At 46.9% G+C, this 19,603-nt stretch overlaps 9 protein-coding genes across 9 annotated transcripts; 5 read left to right on the top strand and 4 right to left on the bottom strand.

The window, feature by feature from the left end:
• Nucleotides 1-446: 446 nt before the first annotated feature.
• Nucleotides 447-830, bottom strand: AGABI2DRAFT_70904 (hypothetical protein; the record flags this gene model as incomplete). Its single annotated transcript, XM_006461812.1, has 1 exon — nucleotides 447-830. The coding sequence occupies one exon, from the start codon at nucleotides 828-830 to the stop codon at nucleotides 447-449; it is 384 nt and encodes a 127-aa protein (XP_006461875.1).
• A 2,491-nt stretch (nucleotides 831-3,321) lies between these two features.
• AGABI2DRAFT_71060 (hypothetical protein) lies at nucleotides 3,322-3,543 on the top strand (the record flags this gene model as incomplete). The annotated part of the gene is made up of 1 exon (XM_006461811.1): nucleotides 3,322-3,543. A coding segment is annotated over one exon (222 nt), but the record flags the coding sequence as incomplete, so codon positions are not given.
• A 1,524-nt stretch (nucleotides 3,544-5,067) lies between these two features.
• Nucleotides 5,068-5,361, top strand: AGABI2DRAFT_46341 (hypothetical protein; the record flags this gene model as incomplete). The annotated part of the gene is made up of 1 exon (XM_006461604.1): nucleotides 5,068-5,361. A coding segment is annotated over one exon (294 nt), but the record flags the coding sequence as incomplete, so codon positions are not given.
• A 2,497-nt stretch (nucleotides 5,362-7,858) lies between these two features.
• Nucleotides 7,859-10,245, bottom strand: AGABI2DRAFT_185966 (hypothetical protein; the record flags this gene model as incomplete). The annotated part of the gene is made up of 11 exons (XM_006461810.1): nucleotides 7,859-8,100; nucleotides 8,152-8,173; nucleotides 8,229-8,434; nucleotides 8,518-8,548; nucleotides 8,606-8,639; nucleotides 8,695-8,851; nucleotides 8,902-8,932; nucleotides 8,983-9,578; nucleotides 9,629-9,674; nucleotides 9,732-10,024; nucleotides 10,072-10,245. The coding sequence occupies 11 exons, from the start codon at nucleotides 10,243-10,245 to the stop codon at nucleotides 7,966-7,968; spliced, it is 1,725 nt and encodes a 574-aa protein (XP_006461873.1). The 3' UTR covers nucleotides 7,859-7,965.
• Nucleotides 10,246-11,399: 1,154 nt separating this feature from the next.
• AGABI2DRAFT_118722 (hypothetical protein) lies at nucleotides 11,400-12,136 on the top strand (the record flags this gene model as incomplete). Its single annotated transcript, XM_006461809.1, has 2 exons — nucleotides 11,400-11,783; nucleotides 11,831-12,136. The coding sequence occupies 2 exons, from the start codon at nucleotides 11,400-11,402 to the stop codon at nucleotides 12,134-12,136; spliced, it is 690 nt and encodes a 229-aa protein (XP_006461872.1).
• Nucleotides 12,137-12,483: 347 nt separating this feature from the next.
• On the bottom strand, nucleotides 12,484-13,637 carry AGABI2DRAFT_205861 (hypothetical protein; the record flags this gene model as incomplete). Its single annotated transcript, XM_006461808.1, has 2 exons — nucleotides 13,620-13,637; nucleotides 12,484-13,565 (listed from the first exon to the last, which is right to left on the bottom strand). Exon 2 carries the CDS (start codon nucleotides 13,531-13,533, stop codon nucleotides 12,484-12,486), a length of 1,050 nt encoding a protein of 349 aa, XP_006461871.1. The 5' UTR covers nucleotides 13,534-13,565; nucleotides 13,620-13,637.
• Nucleotides 13,638-13,707: 70 nt separating this feature from the next.
• On the bottom strand, nucleotides 13,708-15,011 carry AGABI2DRAFT_193240 (hypothetical protein; the record flags this gene model as incomplete). Its single annotated transcript, XM_006461807.1, has 5 exons — nucleotides 13,708-13,892; nucleotides 13,946-14,418; nucleotides 14,473-14,586; nucleotides 14,641-14,752; nucleotides 14,812-15,011. 5 exons carry the CDS (start codon nucleotides 15,009-15,011, stop codon nucleotides 13,742-13,744), a joined length of 1,050 nt encoding a protein of 349 aa, XP_006461870.1. The 3' UTR covers nucleotides 13,708-13,741.
• Nucleotides 15,012-15,056: 45 nt separating this feature from the next.
• AGABI2DRAFT_185963 (hypothetical protein) lies at nucleotides 15,057-16,855 on the top strand (the record flags this gene model as incomplete). The annotated part of the gene is made up of 11 exons (XM_006461806.1): nucleotides 15,057-15,265; nucleotides 15,319-15,372; nucleotides 15,426-15,437; nucleotides 15,497-15,608; nucleotides 15,670-15,774; nucleotides 15,830-15,970; nucleotides 16,027-16,116; nucleotides 16,181-16,239; nucleotides 16,293-16,364; nucleotides 16,422-16,562; nucleotides 16,750-16,855. 11 exons carry the CDS (start codon nucleotides 15,057-15,059, stop codon nucleotides 16,853-16,855), a joined length of 1,101 nt encoding a protein of 366 aa, XP_006461869.1.
• Nucleotides 16,856-18,005: 1,150 nt separating this feature from the next.
• AGABI2DRAFT_193239 (hypothetical protein) lies at nucleotides 18,006-19,500 on the top strand. Its single transcript, XM_006461805.1, has 4 exons — nucleotides 18,006-18,314; nucleotides 18,375-18,536; nucleotides 18,612-19,240; nucleotides 19,298-19,500. The coding sequence occupies exons 1-4, from the start codon at nucleotides 18,103-18,105 to the stop codon at nucleotides 19,339-19,341; spliced, it is 1,047 nt and encodes a 348-aa protein (XP_006461868.1). The 5' UTR covers nucleotides 18,006-18,102; the 3' UTR covers nucleotides 19,342-19,500.
• The last annotated feature ends 103 nt before the right edge of the window (nucleotides 19,501-19,603 follow it).

The following is a 19,603-nucleotide window of genomic DNA, read 5'->3' as shown; positions in this document are numbered from 1 at the left end:
TTCCGGATTATGCATCTGCAACCACGGCATTCCTAATATGACCTTATTCTTTCCTAGGCCACATATTTCGAAGTGTACTCTTTCTTTATGCCCTTTGTAGTACACGTTTGCAGCAACTCGGTGTGTCACTGCTCCAGATGCGTTGATTGTCCCATCAACATTCTTGACCGGGATTGGTCTTTCTAAAGGTTCCAGCTTGAACCCTTCTTCCTCTGCAAACACCTTATCCATGAACATTCCCGTCGCTCCACTATCCAACAACGCCTGTACTCCTATTCCATCATGTGTGTCCAATTTTTCTACCCCCACATTCAGCTTAATTTCCCTTAAAGGTCGTATTGTCCTTACAAGGAAACTCTCCTCTTGTACAGTGTCCAAAACATTGATTTCGTTACATAGTACATCAAATTTGTTGTAGGAAGTCAAACGAGGAGATTTTGCTTCCTTTACTCTTTTAAATTCTTCTGTTCCTCCTCGAACATCCTCTTCCAATAGTCCCGCTGCTCGTCCACATCTAACGTTCGCACATCTCGAGCCGGAGCCTTGCTCCAGCAATTCTTCGCCATATGGCCCAACTTTCCACACTTGTAACACTTGATAGGACCTCGACTGGGTCCTGCGGCGGTGTCGACATCCATCGCGTTGGGATCTCGACGTTGAGGCTGTGGCCTCACGAAAGTGTTGTTGGAGGTGTGGGTTCGTAGTTGGGGCTTAGCTTGCCCCCGCCGATAGTAGTCTTCCTCCGCCTTTGCTTGCCTCCACTGCCTATCCAACTTCATGCTCCTCTCGTACCAACTCCTGATGGTAGTTGGTGGGTTTTCTGACTCCATCAGCGCCTTCCTAATCCTTCCTGATAAACTTCTCTTGAATTCTTCGATGAGGGCTCGTCCCTCGTATCCGCTGTCTCGTGCTATCCTCTTGAACTCCTGTACATGCTCTTCTGCGCTTTTGCTTCCTTGCTCGATCAATCTCAACTTCCCTACTGCCGTACTCTCCTCATCCGCATCTCCGAAATTGTTTCGCAGACTATCAAAAAGCTCCTCCGTGTGGGCTGGAGCTTCTTCTTCACCACCTTCGATCATCTCCATAATGTTTTCCTTCCACGATTCTGCAGCTCCTCCTTGTACATATGACAATATCCACGTAATCTGATCTCCTTGTAGCCTTCCTACCATCTTCAAACTTAAATAAATCTTGCATGCTGTTATAAAGCCACTCAGCTCCTTCCCATCTCCTGAGAATATTTTTGGTCTTGCCACATCAATTTGTGGCGGCACTACTTGGACGATGGGAGTTTCTCCGTCGTCCCCTGCCGGACCTGGTGGGCCTGGTGGACCCGGTTGTGGGTTGTTCTGCAGCTGGGCGAGTTGCTGCTGCAGTTGGGCGATGAGGGTGTGCTGAGCGTTCAGCTGATTGATTATGTCTTGGGGGTTGGCCATGTCTGGCTCGTGGTATTCGGGGGGAGGTGGTTGATATAGGGGAAGGGGGGATACGGATGGTTGTCGTTGTTCTGGTTCGGATTCCTCGGATTGGGATTCCGAGGCGGATTCTTCTTCTTCCTCAGATTCAGAGGAAGGTACTCGGAATGTTCCGGGCGGTAATCGGTGAGAAATTTTGAAGAAGGTGAGGGAGGTCTTTTCCTGTCACCTGATACGTATCCACCAATTCAATGAAGCCAATAGCCTGCTTCACTTGAACGTGTATACAAAAGAAAAAAGTTTTTTTTTAAGAAATGCCGCACTGGCGAAGGGAACGACTACTGCCCTAGATAAAGCTATATACGAAGACGGATCTTCACGCTAATCTAGACACGCACTTAATGTGGCAATGTCACTCCTCTGCGTGTACCACTTGACAATGCAAGCGCAGCACAAGGTTTATACGGGAAGTTACAAATGGGGTAATACAGGGGTAAAAATAACACCACACAGTATGGTAGGTCTCGTCTTTATCAATGGTCTGTGTTAAACCACTGATGTCCACGGCGCACGTTGTGTTTATGCGCAGACACCCCTTAAGCCTAGGGACTGGCTATGTGTGTGGCGGCCGCGATGGCGCGCAGAGAGTAGAGGGCGAGTAGAGAGTAAAAGATGGGGAGGGCACTGTGCTGTGCGATCCCCGGAGTAGTCGAGTTCTACTGTTAGGGCGACTGTGACTGAGATGTCACAGGTCACACCTGAACTTAAGAACTATAGAGGAAAGTGACAAAAGTTATATTAGGCGTGAACCTAAGAGAACTCGACGGAGTCTTCTACAAGTTTCTACCTACTTTATATACCTAAACTACGGCGCACAGACCAACTACCCTAGGTAACTTATTTATATACTGACATGTGAAAAGAAGTACGTATGAGAAAGTAGACTAATTATACATTTGACATGAGAAAAGAAGAGTGGAGTAAGAAGTAAGTAAACAAAAGTAAATTGATCATAAAAACGTCAACAGCACCAAACAAACCATAAAAGTGTCCACAGGCACAAACAACTCCTAAACCGGTAATCTACTCACACAAACCAATACGTCCCGAAGTAGTTACCTAACATCGCATCACATGGACATAGCACAAAGAATCCGGCTATTGCCCATTGTTGCGGCCCCCAGTATCCCCATCTCTGTATCACCCACGCCTTCTGCTCCTCATAGTCCCACATTGCTAAGCATACCCTCCCACACTGTCTGCACCGATGATCCGATAGGTTCCAACCTACCGGTCTTGCCTCTCTTCCTATAGCCGCCGCCGCCCTTCTCCATTGTACTTGCTCCGCATGGTTCGGAGGCAAGAAAGATAAGATTAAATCGGTAAGTTCAATTGGTAAGTCTGTAGCTTGCGCCATTTTAGCAGTATGCCGATAGTTTAGCCTCCGTCGAACTGTAGCAGCAGAGGGAAATTATTATGTAATAAAATATGTGACAGATGTGACAGCGTGACGCCGTGACATTCTGGCAAGGTTCTAACAACGGTAGTACTGCGCAAACCCGGCAAACCCTCATACGAGACACCAAAGGCATACAGACCAATTGCGCTACTAAGCACCATGGCCAAGCTACTGACCGCAATAGTCACTGAAGAGGTTTCATATGTAATGGAAAAGCACAACGATATCCCGAGGACACATTACGGAGGACGCCCTTGTAGGACGACATCAGACGCAGTCCACCACCTAGTAGCAAGGATAAAAGAAGCCTGGAGGAAGGGTTTAGTAGCATCGGTACTCTACCTTGACGTCGAGGGAGCCTTTCCAAACGCAGTTACCGACCGACTTATTCACAATTTGAAGAAAAGGAGGGTGGCAACAAAATACGTGGAATTTATCCGCTCTATGTTACGAGACCGTCAGACAAGACTGCGATTCGACGACTTTTATTTGGAACCAATAAGGATCGACAATGGAATAGGACAAGGAGACCCCCTCTCAATGCTCCTGTACATCACTTATAACGCCGACCTACTAGAAATACCCTGCTCACCAGAGGAAGGGGCTGCAGGCTACGTCGATGATGCATACCTACTCACCGTCGCACCCAACTTTGAACGGTCTACGAGGAAGCTCCAGGAAATGATGGAAAGGGAAGGAGGAGGTTTCGACTGGAGCACTGCTCACAACTCGAGATTTGCGCTGGACAAGCTAGCAGTCACACACTTCTCACCAACGGAAGTTAGGAATGCCCAAACGGAAAAAGCGAGATCCAGGATAGAACGGCCACAGCTCAAACTACGGAACCAATTAGTCGAGGAAGTCCAAACGTACAAATACCTAGGAGTTTTCATCGATAGCAAGCTGAAGTGGAACGAACAGCTGGAAAAATCGGTGGCTAAGGCAACAAAGTGGGCACTACTCTTCAAACGTCTAGCAAGACCGCCAATCGGTATAAGCCAGAAATTAATGAGGCAACTCTTCATGGGGGTAGCTGTCCCAAAAATGACCTACGCACTGGATGTCTGGTATGAACCACCCTACATGAAAGACGGGGGAAAGCGCCGCACAGGTTCAGTCAAAGCGTTGAAGAAATTCACGAAGATCCAGAGGATAGCCGCTTTGGCAATCACAGGAGCGCTAAGCACAACACCCAACGACATCCTAAACGCCCACGCGGGACTCCCTCCCTGCCATCATCTACTCGAAGCAACGTGCTTCAGAAACACGCTAAGAATATGTACTCTCCCGGCAAACAACCCAGTGGCTCGAATAGCTAAGGAAGCCCACACACAACGAGCTAAGCGGCATCAGACAAATCTATACCGACTCTTACATCGATTCAATCTAGACCCGAGGAAGATAGAAAAGATCCGTCCACCAGCCTTTACTACCGCAGACCCCCTCCCATTCCAAAAATACATAGCGAAGTCAAGAGAGGAATCAATCAGTAATGAAAAGGCCAACAGGCCGCACAACCTTCAAACACCAAGCTACAGGGTATACTCTGACGGATCAGGGCAAAACGGGAAAATAGGAGCAGCAGCAGTGATATACGAAGACGGGAGAGTGGAGCCACGTAAAACCATACGATATCACTTGGGCGATGCGGAGCATCACACCACCTACGACGCAGAAGCGATAGGAGCACTCCTAGCCACCCACCTCATCAAGGAACTAGCCAGTCTGAAAGGAACCCCGACCAATCCAGCTAAAGTCACTCATTACATTGACAACCAATCGGTCATACACGCACTGAATACCAGCAAAGGAGGGACGGGGCAACATATACTGGACGCCTACAGAAGGGACTGTACTAGAGCCATGAACCACGGAACAGTCGAGATAAAACTGGAATGGATCTCAGCACACTCGGGGGTAGAAGGAAACGAAGAGGTGGACAAAGCGGCAAAAGAAGCAGCCGATGGAACGTCAAGTGAGAAAAAGCACCTACCGGCGAAATGTCACACACAGCTACCACACAGCAAGGCAGCTATCAAACAGGCGAAGAATGAAGAAATGAAGAAGAGGGAAAGCGAAGAATGGGAGAAGTCACCGAGATTTGAAAGGATGAACGGGATAGATGCCGCATACCCCTACGAGCGCTTCAAGAAGTGGAGAGAATACCTATCAAGGGCACAAGGGAGTATTCTTACACAGGTCAGGAGCAATCACTTGCCCATCAACACCTACCTTAGGAAGATCAAAAAACGGGAGAACGACTACTGTGACAAATGCCTGGAGGACACGGGACGCAGGATACCAGAAACGTTGAACCACTTTATACTCGACTGTCCAGCATACAACTACGAGAGAGATGTCATGAAAAGACAAGCAGGAAGAGCGAATGCATTCAACCTAGAACGACTTTTCAAATCAGAAAAAGGTATCAGAAGCCTCATTGACTACCTAGATGCAACAAAGCGCTTCAAACAATCGATGGGACGATTCAGAATCCTAACCTCTCAACAAAGTTACCAAGACACACACAAATGCAAGCGAAGACAGCAAAACTAAATTACGCAAGCCGTTTCACTTTTCGTTCACCCATCAGGCCACAGGCAACGACCCTTCCTTAAGGGTAAGAGCGAGACCGCTCAGGGGAGGTACCTGTACCCTGAGCCAGGCCGATCGTATGCAAACTCGAGGAAAGGAAGATGAGGTTGGGATTGGCAATGTAGGAGGGCAGTGGCACCCTAAAAGGCGTTTCCGTGCCTGACTGACGTTGAGGGAGCGAGCGCTCGGGGCGCGCCCCCGTTAGATCAAGGGTGGGCTGCAGGAGATTAGGACAAAGGGTCCTAGGGTTCACCTCATACAATGTAGATACGAAATGTCCGACATGAGGTCCAGCCTCGTGGACAATAAAATGACTTAAAAAAAAAAAAAAAGAAAAACCTTGTTTATTGTTTCAGGCTGTCCAGAAGCACACGAAATCGTCGCAATTATCCAACATCTCACTAAATTACGAAGTCTTGCGTGTTGGGACGGTGATGGAACCGAGTGGGGAAGAACAGCAGTAAAACTATTACTGGACGCTGCGCAAAATGAAGGTGTTTTCCCATACGCAAATCTACGGAGATTATCCTTTTCGACTTCTGTCCTCGAAGAACGCAATGTCACATTCGCACATCGAGCTTTTCGCGATCTGACGCATGTGGATTTTGTTGTCCGTTCTACGGTTGACTGGGAAAGTCTTCGTTCTCTCCATAACCTCACGCACGCATCCTTTGACTTGGTCACAGAGCTGCCAAATCTTACCACTAAAGCAATTCAATGTTGGTTCTCTCGCTTAATCGCCGCTTGTCCGTTGACGGTCAAAGTAATTATCCTCGTCATCGTGGAAGAATACATTGGCGATTTTGATCTGAGGGATTTGGACGGCGACTTTCTCTACCCTGGTTGGCCACCCCCTCACCCCGACTTTGCTACGACGGAGGACGAGCGCTGCATCACCCCATTGTCATCACGCATATCTGAAAATTGTAGCGACGTTGGACTTACAACTCTTCATCCGATTGCACGAATTGCTCTCGGAATCGTCGATCCTCGAGTCGTGCCCGGCGCTTTAACAAGTAACATCGATGCAACTCAAATTTACAGAAATTTGTTGGTTTATTGTCACATGCACAATTGTATAAAGGATTGGGATGGAACCGTGCCTAGGCATCGTGATTGTTGGACGTCGGCAGAAGATATCATAGAAAGGAGGAGAATATTCACTTGGTCGGAACTTGTTGCATGAGCAACGTCATAACTATTTCCCTCTCCTTACCCCTTCACCATGTTTAAAAGTTAAATCGTCAGCTCGATCTTGTCGATGCTCCGCTGTATTACCATCATTAGGACTAGAACTAGATAGCAACAAATTTATATTCCTCCGCAGCACCAAAGACAAGGAACTTTTCGAGAGGCACAATGAGCGATATGTAAAAAGCTCGCAATGCATCTATTCGTCGAAATCAAACACCATTTTCGTATGTTTGCTCTTATCAAAGTGTCAACCATGGAACAAATAAAATATGAGAAGACATTCTGCAAGAGCCAAGTAATCCATCTAGCCGCGTAGTTTAACGTCTTCCATGTGGGTTGGAGATGGAAAACGTAGATAAATCACGGCAGAAGACCAGGAATACAGTGGAAGTAGAGGACGACCGGATTGAATAAGCCGAAGGTAGGAGATGAAAGGAGAAAGGGTGGGGAAGGTAGGTTTTTACAGCGAATCTTCAAGATAAGGTCCTATTGTCAGAGCCATTTAACAACGAGACGACGGCAAAGCAGCGAGGGATAAGTAGACAGTTCGCCTGATAAGTGGACAAGCGCTTTTCGGTGTGAATATATATAGTTCACAAGAATAAGGTAGTATAGAAGATTTGAGTGTAGTGGATCTTGGACAAATTTGTAATGATGGAGTCGTTAAGAAAGAGCGACCCAAAAAAAAAGGGAATATGTATCAATCACATGTGGCTGTGCTATAAACTCACGACCCTGTGGTTGGCGACAAGGCGCATAATGCACATTGTAACAGTCTCTCCCGCCAGTCTCATCGAACAGGCATCAAAATTACATCTGAGCTCTCCAAATCCAAGTCTTGAACCTGAAGGCGTCTAGTACGAACTAACAATCCACAAACACTCTCCCACTCCACTGTCATGATGTGCAAGCCTGAGATACACTACTTGGGTGAAGGTGGGCCGTGATGAGTCGAAATAGAAACAGGTCGGCAGGTTGATGATCTGAGCGACAGTGGCACACGCCGAGTCAGGACCTCAGGAATATCTTCAACTTATTCTTGGGATGCAAGTTGCAGCTACATGAGATCTTGATGAAGTCCGCCGTCAACGCGTCAACTCTTATTGTCTATTGCTTCCTTGATCGTCATTCTCAGCGTACATCAGGATCGTCGTCAAGAGACAATCATTAGATTCCTCGAGCATCGAACACACAGGGATTTCAGCGTATCATAGCAAAGTAAATAATATACACGGTAGGGTGTCTAAGATCCAATTGAGATCTAGCATGCCAATTCCAACGAAAACCATGGTCGAGCGACTAGTACGCCACATATGCGACACAAAGAAGCGGGAATCCAGCATAGAGGCCAAGCCAGAACACCACATTGCCCATCAATTTGTTGCGTTTGAGGATCGGCTGTCGACTGAGCACAATCAATGGTATCTGCACAATCTGTAACGGAAAGGTTAGTGAGAACACTCGTGGAGTAACAGTGTAATATACCTGTAATGTGAAGAGGTATAATCTGCAGAACGCAGTTTAGCTACCTTGATAGCAAAAAAGTATCAATACTCTCTCACCTAATCTTCTTTGTGACGACAACCATCACGAGTTCATGCGCGCCAGCACTCAAGAAGAAGGTAAAGAGCATGGCGACTGTCTTGGAGAATCCACAATTATAAATCAAGGGTGCGTAAATATGGCGCAAGAGGAATGCATGGACTGGTTTATTCCATTTTCTCGAAAACTCGTCCCACGAGGTCGAGTTCCACCTGCGAAAAATGAACTAGATACCACATCTGGAAAAGGGTGGTAACGCACTGAAAGAAAAAATTAGTAACGTACTCAAGGCAAAGATGGAAGGCTCACCCAGTCTTCGTAGAATTGTCTATCAGCAAAACTTTCAAGGCATGTTAGTCAAGGAGCGATACTCGAGGACTATATCACCATCACCCACTATGATAATTCGGCAAATCCATTACAAATGCATTCTGAAACAGAATTATTGATGTAGCGACTACTACGTCTCATGAAGAGCCGACCCACCGAAGATGATATAGAAAAGCAGGATATAAGCGATCATGAAAGGAAGAGAGAGATCAAGCAAAGATTTGAAAAAAGATTGATCTGAAGTTGGGGTCAGTGGTAAGATGAAAACCTCTGTGACGGTATATAGCAGGGCAAATGTGCCGAAGGTTGCCGCCTAAATGCACATTGTTTCAGTGTAATCCTACAGAGATATAGCCGGCTGACAGTTTTTTCAAAGACATAAAGAGGTCGAATTCTGCGTCCAAATCAGAAACTTCATTGATCGAACGAGAGAGCATGACGTACTTGTTGGTTCTTGGATACTCAAGTTCATAAACAAGAGTAGGGATGAGCTGATACTCGGCAAAATTCTTCCAGGAGATGTTTTGTGGCCAAGTAACCAGGCCTGACTCTCGACTGACAAGTTCCATTTGAAGGTCTGAATAATCCCTTGCTAAAGCGGATATCACAGGATCAGGATGAGAGACAAGGGGATGCTGCTGGGGCTGAGTTCTCTCCTTCATATCGGAAATGCTAGACAAGGTCGTCGAAAAGTTGGTCCCTCTTGCTTTTTCCTCGACACACTGTATAGGATTGTTGCTGTCTAACTCTGCAGCCATTGCGTTGAGGCGCTTTCTGAGGATTACGGCAGAAGCAGGATCTATATAGGTGGCAGAAGAGCCTTCGGGTACTTCTGGTGTCCCGCTACGAGTCGTATCAACGCTGTTGCCTTCGGACATTCTTGAACATTCCGGGATAACTGCATCCTTCAATGCTTGTTCCATGCCACCAAAATTGACAGTTACTTCCTGAAGTCGACGGAAAAGCAAGCGAGATTGTTCAGAGACGTGTCGAAGGTGGCCATTCACGGTAAGATACGAATGCATCTTCATGACCATGACCTGAAAGGGAGCTTGTCACCAGCTGCTTACTTTCGAAAGAGTATACTCACGAGGGAATGTAAGGTCAGAAAACCTGACTGAACCCATGGCCATTTTCTAGATGTCGAAGATTGATGTGAGGATCAAAATGTAATATTTTGGGAAATCACAGACCTATTAAACGTCCATATAATGGTGGTGAAGAGGATAGTAGTCTGCAGAAGGTGTTGCAATGCAAGCCCAGTCCAATAGTATCGTATATATCCCCTACTGATTGCCCCAGCGAGCGGTACGCAGATTCCAGTACTGATGACTAGAAAAAAATCACTTATGGCGAGCGTAATAGCATCCTGCGAGAACATGGTCGCAAAAGCGAAGTTCAGCGGAGATCCGCTGGTCTCGATGCCTGTTATGTAGGTTCTGATGGCCCACAGGAAGATAGATACCCAAAAGAGAGAGTAAAAGCCCTAGACTCAGTTGAATAAGATATAGCTGGTGATAGGCGAGAATTCACTCTAAATTCATTGACCCCAGATGTTTCATTGCTGATATCGAAAGCAGATTTGCGGGGCGTGAATGTAAAGAGAGCACGCGGCTTCGGAGAAGTCTTCGTCCGAAAAGGTTTTGAGACGTATAAGGTGCCCTCTGTGGCAGAAAGTTCGTCTGAATGTTTTCTGCCCAAGCCCATACGAATCGGGTTCATTGAAGAGATGAAGGTAGCCATGACGGGGAAATGGTAAGTGATTGGCTAGGAGCGGCAGCAAATAGTAGAAGCATTGAGCTCCAGCTCAACAGACAAAGAGGTGAAGCGAAAACGGCTGACGTCATAATATTAATCATCGGAATGTCTCTTGCCTTCCGTGCTCTCATCTCTACCGTCTTCGGAAATGTTTCGTCAACTATCTGCGATATATGCACAAGCTTTCGACTATCATCAATGTTCATGCACATATTTTGCTTTGACCTCTGACCTCATTAATGCCTCCTCCAGTATAGGAGTCGGGGTTCTCGCTGGCTAGACTCCTTTCGGTGTCAAAAGTTAAACGGCTATGGCGCCCTTTGTGGCACTAAAATCTTATGTGACTAGTCTTCCTTGCTACCCTAGGAGTCTCTTTGATCTAACAGCTTTCCGCTCCAACGAGTCTGACATGGTGTGTATAGCATCACCTCGTGTTGCTGTCACAAGCTCTCGAACTTCTCACAATTTACGACCTTCTCCCGAATCACCAATATACGCACACAGAAACTAATCTTGTCTATCCTCAATTCAAGCGCTCAGGATGCATGCCCCGCTTTCCGTTGAGCATGATTGGAGCACATGTCGATTTGTTGAGACACTGCAGAAAGGGTCGAATTATGTCCGCATCACTACCAATTAAATGACCTCAGGCTACGTCCCGAAAATCTCTTTATCTCGATCCATTTTCACGCATTGTCTGCTCTCTATTGTGTTCATTTCTGTTATAGAGGAACTTCGATCATCGTACAACGTCCCGATCCTATCGAATCATCATCCTTCCAACACATCACCGATGTTCATTTATCAACGATTGTTTCGCATCCTTACCCGCCAACGGAAAACGACTGGATCACATTCCCCAAAATTAAATGCTACTGTAACCATGCGACAAATCCCCATTATTCCCCAAATGCGATTCTAGGAAATATTTATACAGGACCGTTGGACCTGTTTCTGCACGGCATTGAGACCTCTGCATCCCCACGACCTTCTATAATCCTCCTGCCGCGCCCACTCTTTTACCTACCTTCGTTCTTTTCTATTTCAGAGCACTCGCTTCGGGTTCAACCCATATCTATAACGCACACCGTACCCTCATCATCATGACCCCTACTCCGACGTTCAATGGCACCATCGTCAATCTGCAATTTGTTTACGGTGGAAGTCCCACAATCAACAATTATACTCCTCCTGCCGAGAATCCGACGCCGGCTAGGTCAATTCATCATCCCTCTCGTCCTTATTCACCTTCCACGTCGAACGTGTCGGATGTGTCGGCGACGGCGCCGGATCGTCCTACAATCTCCACGTCTTGGAACCATCATGCTCAACCAGCCCCTCGCATCGGGTCTCCTTCACAGCCGCTCGAAACCAGTCTTCCCTCGGCAAATCTACTGTCTCCCATAGGTAGCCTAATGGCCAACCTGGACAGCCTCCAGAGTCATGCTCTCGTTAATCACAGCTCTAGTCGGTCACTCACCGCCGAGGTAAGACTTATTTTACTACTTGTCTAAAGGTTTCTCACACCCCTCAGAGTCCTCGCGTCAGTCATTTTCCTCAGCCTGTCGTGTATGCACACTCTAATGCAGGAGGCTCACGCGTCCGAAGTCTTGAACGGGTTGATAGTGACCAATATCATCAAGATGACACTATTGCCAACATGAATGGGTCGACACAGGATGCTTCAAGTTGGCTTCCTGTCCCATATCTATCTCCTTACCCATTTCCGAGCCCCTCTGTAGATCCTCGCGATGGCTGGCCCATGCCAGAACCGGAAAGGTTTGACTGGCTTATTGATGAGAGAGATGACTCCGATGTCCAGGACGAGGGCTCTTGCTAATGATTCATGAACAAAAATTTGGCCATATGATCTTCACGACCCTTCGATTGGTTTATTTACCGGTCCGAATACGTTCTAGTGTTTCTTTCAGATAATATCTTTGTTGTATGCCAGCTGTACGCCCTCGTATCTTTTACAAGAATTATGAATGCAATTTCTCCCTCAAGAGGAAGCTAGCTTATTTTCGAAAGCCAGGAACAGAAACGTGCCAGATCAATTCCGAGTCATGTTATTGTTATTACATTCTCGAGGGAACGATATTGTCCCCGCCTTTGATTGAAACTGCAGATGCTCATATACTTGGGCGACAATTGTGCAATATCCGGAATGAATCTCGATGAAATGAGTTACGTATCTCTTCTATCTGCCGAATTCGGGGAGAAACGGCCTTCCCCTCGCTCTTCCCAAGCCAGCTCCATCCAGATAATCCATCCCCTTCGATCTTTCTCATCTTCGCATTCAGCCCTCGCAACATCCCAATCCCTCGTCCTCGCTTTTGTCGAGTTAGAATGGTGAACTTCTCGTTCGAAGATTTGAACGACACGGAAACCCGCGCCTTGAGCGGCATGTAAGAATGATTGGATGGTATACCGCCCGGTGTGTAATCCTGCCACGAGGTGTACCCTTGATTCAGGATCTCTACGTAACGCACCCTGAAGAGTCAATACGAATATATCATGAAGAGTTGGATTCCAAAGCGTGTCTGCCGCAATGATGACGTCGAATCTGTTGCTGTTCATGTCAGAAGAACGAGAACGAGAAGAACAGTCAAGTCCTAGTCCATGTCCATCGGTGTCTAAAGATAAAAACAAAGTTTCGGGGTCAGAACCCCAAGCCCAAGGCACTGCATGGCAGTTCATTTGAACCTCATTCTGCTGGATATTCTGCGAGAGCGTTTGTATGATCCGAGGATCCGGATAGTCTGTTGCGATAATTTTGAAATTGGGGTAAAGTTTGGCGATGAGGATACTTGGTAAACCAGCTGCGGCGCCCAATTCTAATACTCTAATCTTTCTATTTTCGCCGTGATCCATACCCATACGGTGTGAAAGCTCATCGAGACGTAACAAATCGATGTTACTCGCCATTTCAACGGCTGCAACCCAAACGGACGAGGCATGTAATGACCAATTTGCTGCTTCGGTGTCTGGGGTTCGAACTGTCACGGTGATTTGCGGCGCGGTTGAATGGGTGTGAGTGTACAGCGAATGGGCAGATGTGAGAGTGACGGGCTGATAATCATATAATGTCTGGAGAGAGTCGGATAGGATGTTTTCCGGATCATCATCGATATCGTTGACATTGCGGTTCGAAGAGGGATCGGGTTGGGTTTGTTGCTGCAGCACAAGACTACTGCTGGCAATTTCGTATTGACTTTCCTGGGACACTGATTTCATTGAATTGGGACTGCAGAAATCTGGGAGGTGTTCTGCATGAGGAGGTAAACATGTTGAAGAAATCAGAATGCCAGGAGATACGCGACCAAAAGACTTGACAAAATACTTCCTGAGATACGTGGCCAAAAGGATTGAAAGGCTTGGAGGCGTGATGAATATGATCAAGACTCTCGGGGTGGCCAATATAGATAAGATAAGATTTTCTAATCTAGGGCCGAAACACATTCAACCGACCATCCCAACTACAGCTCGCGAGCAGCCCGTCTTCATACAGTGACCAACCACATGCAACGACAAATTCCGTATGAGGATCATGGATATACAACAGCTGAGGCCCTATATTAGGGGCCGTCGTCCACCTGCAAAAAGAAGTAAGCAAATGGAGAGTTGAAGGAAAGAACTCTTCGCATACACTCGGCAGGTCATATCATAGCTGGCAGTAGCGAGTAAATCTGGCCGATGTGGACTCCATTGAATTTTCCTTATAGCATACTCATGTCCGAGTAGCTGTGTCTCGCATTGCCCGCCAACTTGACCAACTTCTCCCATTTTGATCATTCGACAATCCCAAACTTTGGCTACTTTGTCCACACCGGCACTAGCTAAAACAAAGGGGCGATACTTATTCCAATCTATCGAGAGAACTTCTGTAGTAGATGCAGGTATTGTGAGTGAGGCAGCATTGAGGGGTGTTGCGAAATTTGTATTAGTTCCACCACCAGGATGCGGAGCAAATGATTTAACACGAAGGTCAAAAATCCTGACCGTGCCGTCTGTAGAGCAAGTCGCCAGAACGTCGGGTTGATGAGGTGAAAAGAGGGCTTGATAAACGCAAGAGTGATGAGCCTGCATAGTCAGGACTGAGCGAGGACGTTCTGGTAGCCACTATCATTCCAGAAAGGTGAGCTGAGTTTGGGCGGGGGCGGGAAATTGACAAACTAGTTTGACCAAGCCATCCCAGGACGAAGAGGCAAAGGTGTCTTTCTTGATATTTGACCAATCTACAGAAAAGACCTCTCTCGTATGTTCTTGCCAGGCACGTATGGGAAGGTCCTAGATGCCCAGGTCTTTAATACTGACCCAAACGATCGATATGGATGAGCTTACATTCAGCATGACGTCCCACAGGCGTATAGATCCATCCCCAGACGCGGTAACGAGTTGGTTCTCATGGATCTCGGACCAGGCGATGTCAAAGAGCCCGTCTTGCGTTTCATAGCTGGGATCTTCGAGGTTTAAAACCCCGCAAATCGAACAAAAAGCCGGAGGCGAGCTTACTATTTGTCTAGAGCAGTATGATGGGTGCCATTAGGACCCGGATTAACGGAGACGATGTGTAACCGCCCGTTGCCGACAAGGCCAAAGTTTGCAGATGAAGCCAGGGCAAGGCGAGTGGTGTGAAATGGTGACCATGAAAGAGCGTAGTGAGCAAAGCCTGGGGTGTGGAGGACGGCCGGGGGAGGGCGGGTGCGAGCCATGTTGGAAGCGGTGAGAGCGGGAACTGACTGTGGTTGCCTTATCACATGCGCCTCTCGGTTCCAAGAGTGCCCAACTTTGTCCTCAGCACTTCGACTTCCACGCCACGCACCTCCCACTCAGAAGCAGTCGAACGCATTGCCGAGTTTATCAAACCAGGAAATGTCACCGTGCTAACGGGCGCAGGTGTTAGCGTAGACTCTGGAATAAGAGCATATCGGGGCCATGATGGACGATATATGAACCCGAATTACAAGTATGCCTTGCACTGTGTCTGGACGTGCTGGCCAAAATACGATGATATCCTAGACCAATTTTGTATCACGAACTCATGGACGAGACGATGAAGGGACATGCTTTCAGGTTGGACTCAAATTAGTTTAAAGTTTCACCATCAACTAATTTCGAAAATTCAGGCAGCGCTACTGGTAAATCCTCAAGTTTCCCATTTCTTACCGTGTAAAACCCTCATACCTCCTCCGCTCAGGTTGAGATCTTATTTCGGTTATCCACCTGTGCGGGATGCTCTCCCTAACACGACACATCACGCTTTGGCAGCTCTCCAACATGCAGGCATTGTTTCTCACCTCATAACACAGGTGAAACTACCTGTACCTTCTGTCTATAAAAGGATACTGACGCCTTGAATTCAATCAATAGAATGTTGATAGGCTACATCATAAAGCTCTGCTCAACCAAGCTCCATCTAACTGGCTTCCATCAAAACTCACCCCGTCGATTCTCGAGCTTCACGGAACCCTCTCTGTATCCCCACTTTCTTCGGGGAAATCAAGTATATTTGCTTATAACAGACACTTAGAATGTTTGCTGCAATCACGGTCATGTCATAGACCGTGATTCATTTCAAGATATGATATCTATCTCCAACCCAAAATGGGTTACATTTGCGAAGGAGATCGAACAATCTGGTATTCCACTCAAGACAAACCCTGATGGAGATGTGCGCCCACTGTTCGACTTTTTTAGAACCATGTACGCTCAAAGTGATCGTAACAGGTTGACCTAGAACAATTTGGGTTTTCGCATTCGGACTTCCAGATACCCGAGTGTTCACAGTGTTTGAAAGAGAACCGCAGGAATACGATAGTACGTTCCCTTCTGGGGCTGTTTCTATCCTTTTTCTGCAAGGGGGACTGATCTTCAGGTGAAGATCAAACCGCAAGTCATCTTTTTTGGTGAAATGATACCACTATCTATCAAAGAAGCTTCGCAAGTCTTGTTGTCAAAGACTCTTATACTATTTCTTATGGATACGTATCCAGGTACAACGCTATTGACAGCTCCGATCGTCTCCTTATTGTTGGAACCACACTCGCAACGTATTCAGCTTTCAGGTTAGCGGATTTCTATACTACGTCTGACAAAAAGGAAAACCGTTTCATCCCTGGCAGACTATTGAAGCGCGCATTAGAAACTCACAAAGATGTTGCGGTTCTTAATCTTGGTCCCACCCGCGCGGACGGCATTTTAGCAGCACAAAAAATAGAACATCATTCCGGATTGGTACTCCGCGATGCCGCCAAGTCCGTTTGGTATGTAGTCGCCGCTTCCATCGATGCGCCACACTAAATGCTTCTCCAGTGGTTATTAGTTAACTTTGTTTCTCGTTGCGATCGGTGACCTTTATCCGGAATTTATCTTCATCCAAAGCACGGCGTTATTATTGGCGTATGATTTTTATAGGAGGTTAACCAAGCCCCTTAACCAAGCCTGACGTAGGTTTCCAGGAATGGCTGAGACGGGGAAAAATATGCAGCTAGGCAAGAGTTCTTGCTTCACATGGCTCTGTTGCGTGCAGGATAGCATGACGTACGGCGAATGGTAGTGAAGAAATGTGGGGCTACTGAAGCAATTTGAATGCCATATGAGGCAATCACCAAACAATTCGGATTGTCGTCTCATCCAGCTAAATCTTGGCTGACGATGATCAGCCCTTCGGCCTTCTTTGCCAGTTACATAACTACTTCCTTCGGGCGCGCATTTTTTTTTTGGCTCATTAGGTTTGCTGAGTTTGTCCCCCAACATTGAACTGGGTAACCCTTGGTGGTTATAAAATAATTCAGCGATGCGGACACCTCATAGCCGAAAGTCGTCGCATCCCCTACATATCATTGCATTTTCTTCATGATGAAGTCGCCAGTCAATACTACATACAAATCTCCGTAAGTTGCTATCGATTCAGTGATCACAGTTCTATAATTAGCTTTCCGTGTAGCCAGGGCTTTGCAAAGCGCGGTCGAGGCTCGAGTTCATCGGCAGCCGATGCCCGCCGCAACACGCTTCTGCACGATCCACTGTGCATTATCATGAATCCTCATTTGACGAGATGCCGAGGCTGCGGGGTAGAGATCAAACTCTCCCCAAAGATGCAGTTTGACACCTGCCACTGGGTGGCTCATAGCAAGAGATGTCCGCGACCTCTATTCCCCGAGAAATTTTCTACCATCGAGGCGGCTGAGCAACTTCTCACCCTCTCTAAAAGAACAACTTGAGGGCGGCCTATATCATGAATATATTGTAATCTATAAATAACGCCCGGAATAACTTTTGTACCACATACAGGCAACCAGCAACCAGACAAGGCACATTGATGCAGGTTGGTATTCGATATTCCCATTTGATTTGCCATTTCGATAAAAAAAATCTTTTCTATTCCTCTCGCAACTGAAACTTTGGTACAGTGGGCGAGCAAATTTTGATCATGGAGGCGGCGCTTCATCGGGGCGCCGCATCGCCGGATCATTTGTTGACGGGCTGTGAGCTAACCTGAGTCAACCGACAAAAGGACCTTGTCAAGCTTTTGTCAAGCTTTTGTGCCGAGACAACAATGAACAAACCGCAGTTGCCAACACTAAACAATGCGAGAGCAACAATACAACATGCCATAAGCTAGCCTTGCAGGCAACTCGTGGTTGCGACTCCCCTGGTAGCATCAACGCACTTCAGGGTCGGATAGTTCTCTCTTTTTTTTCACGTTCGCACTTGATTCTTCTCAACCAACTTGAAACCAACCACTTCTTCCCCCGGTTCACCTCTGACTACCCTGACCCTCCACTCCTTTACACATTAGCTATGCGCTTTTATTATACACTCATTGCGACTTTTCTTCCAGTCTTTGCACTTGCCGGCAAGTCTTACGACACCCATTTGCGTTCCCGACATGCCAGTCGCGCGGCGGGACTACGTATCCGAGCAGACGATACTTATGTACCCAACGCGACTGTCAGTAATGGAAACCCTCCATATCATCGACATGAGCATTATGAAGGGGAATCATTTTTTAAGTGAGCCTTGTATCTGAAATACATTCACTCTTTAACTGATCGACCGTTGTCGACTCGAAGGGAATGGGATTTTTTCACCGGAGAAGATCCAACCCATGGAAATGTGAATTATCAATCACTCAGTAACGCTCAGCGGAAGCAGCTTGCCTACGTGAAAGATGGCGTGACAGTACTTGCCGTCGACAACTCTTCTTCCGTGCCCGTCGGTGGCAAACGCGACTCGTGAGTTGCAAATCCTTTTGACACGTCCTGTCAGTCAAAATTAATTAAGCATCTTATTTCGGTGACCTCGAATAGGGTTCGTATTACAACGAAGAAAACTTGGAACTTTGGTCTCTTCATTGCTGATTTCGCCTATATGCCATGGGGATGCGGCATATGGCCCGCGTACTGGAGCGTCGGTCCTGATTGGCCTAACGCTGGCGAGATAGACATCCTTGAGGGTGTGAACAACCAAACCTGGAATCAGTATACCATCCACACCGGGATTGAATGTGTCCTTCCGGATAATAGTGCGGGTATCGATGCCCTGGCCTCACCCATGGGTAAGACCTGTACGAGTTCCAATGGTGCCAACAGTGGTTGTGGTTACCAAAATAATAATCCAAATTCATATGGGGCAGGATTCAATGCCGCTGGCGGAGGCGTCCTCGTTCACGAGTGGAATAGTTGGGGTGTCAAGATCTGGTTCTTTACCCGTGATAGTATTCCTGTGGATATCACCAACGAACAGCCTAACCCAACTTCTTGGGGAACCCCTACGGCGGCTTGGCCTTCTCGGGATTGCGATTTTTCGTCGGCCTTGTATGAACACTCTTTGGTCATCGATACTACGCTTTGCGGTGATTGGGCCGGATCTGCATATGGTGATTCTGGCTGCCCGGGCACGTGTCAAGAGGTGGTCGCGAATCCAGCCAACTTCGCTAGTACGTTCCCTCTCTTATGCCCCGCATGTATTTGATGACTTACCAACGATTGCTTAGACGCGCAATGGGGCGTAAACTATATCTCCGTTTATCAGTCTTGAACTAGTAATTAGTGGAGACAGCTTTTTCTTTCTTTTTGATTATTGGTTTTGGGATATTGGAATGCTACTCTCATCGGTTCAATTTTCGGTTTTACGACTTTGATAGTTTGGACAATTTATCTATAACTGGATCAATAATACCCCTTTGAATTTGCTTAACTGAAAATACCAAGAGAATGTACTTCAAGCAAGCTTCATATCCAGAAGAAGTGCCTTTCCCCGAGTAACTATGAAAAAAATAGCTGAAGTGATAGATCAGTCG

The sequence above is a fragment of the Agaricus bisporus genome, assembly GCF_000300575.1.
Source record: "Agaricus bisporus var. bisporus H97 unplaced genomic scaffold AGABI2scaffold_6, whole genome shotgun sequence".
Taxonomy (NCBI): Eukaryota; Fungi; Basidiomycota; class Agaricomycetes; order Agaricales; family Agaricaceae; genus Agaricus; species Agaricus bisporus.
The sequence above is the reverse complement of the archived record's forward strand: the minus strand, read 5'-3'. Positions and strand labels throughout refer to the sequence as shown.

Excerpts from the sequence above, each read along its gene's own strand:
- AGABI2DRAFT_193239 (XM_006461805.1), top strand. The coding sequence starts at position 18,103 with ATGCGCTTTTATTATACACTCATTGCGACTTTTCTTCCAGTCTTTGCA. Across the intron at positions 18,537-18,611 it reads GTCGGTGGCAAACGCGACTC|GGTTCGTATTACAACGAAGA; the intron begins GTGAGTTGCAAA and ends GACCTCGAATAG. Across the intron at positions 19,241-19,297 it reads GAATCCAGCCAACTTCGCTA|ACGCGCAATGGGGCGTAAAC; the intron begins GTACGTTCCCTC and ends ACGATTGCTTAG.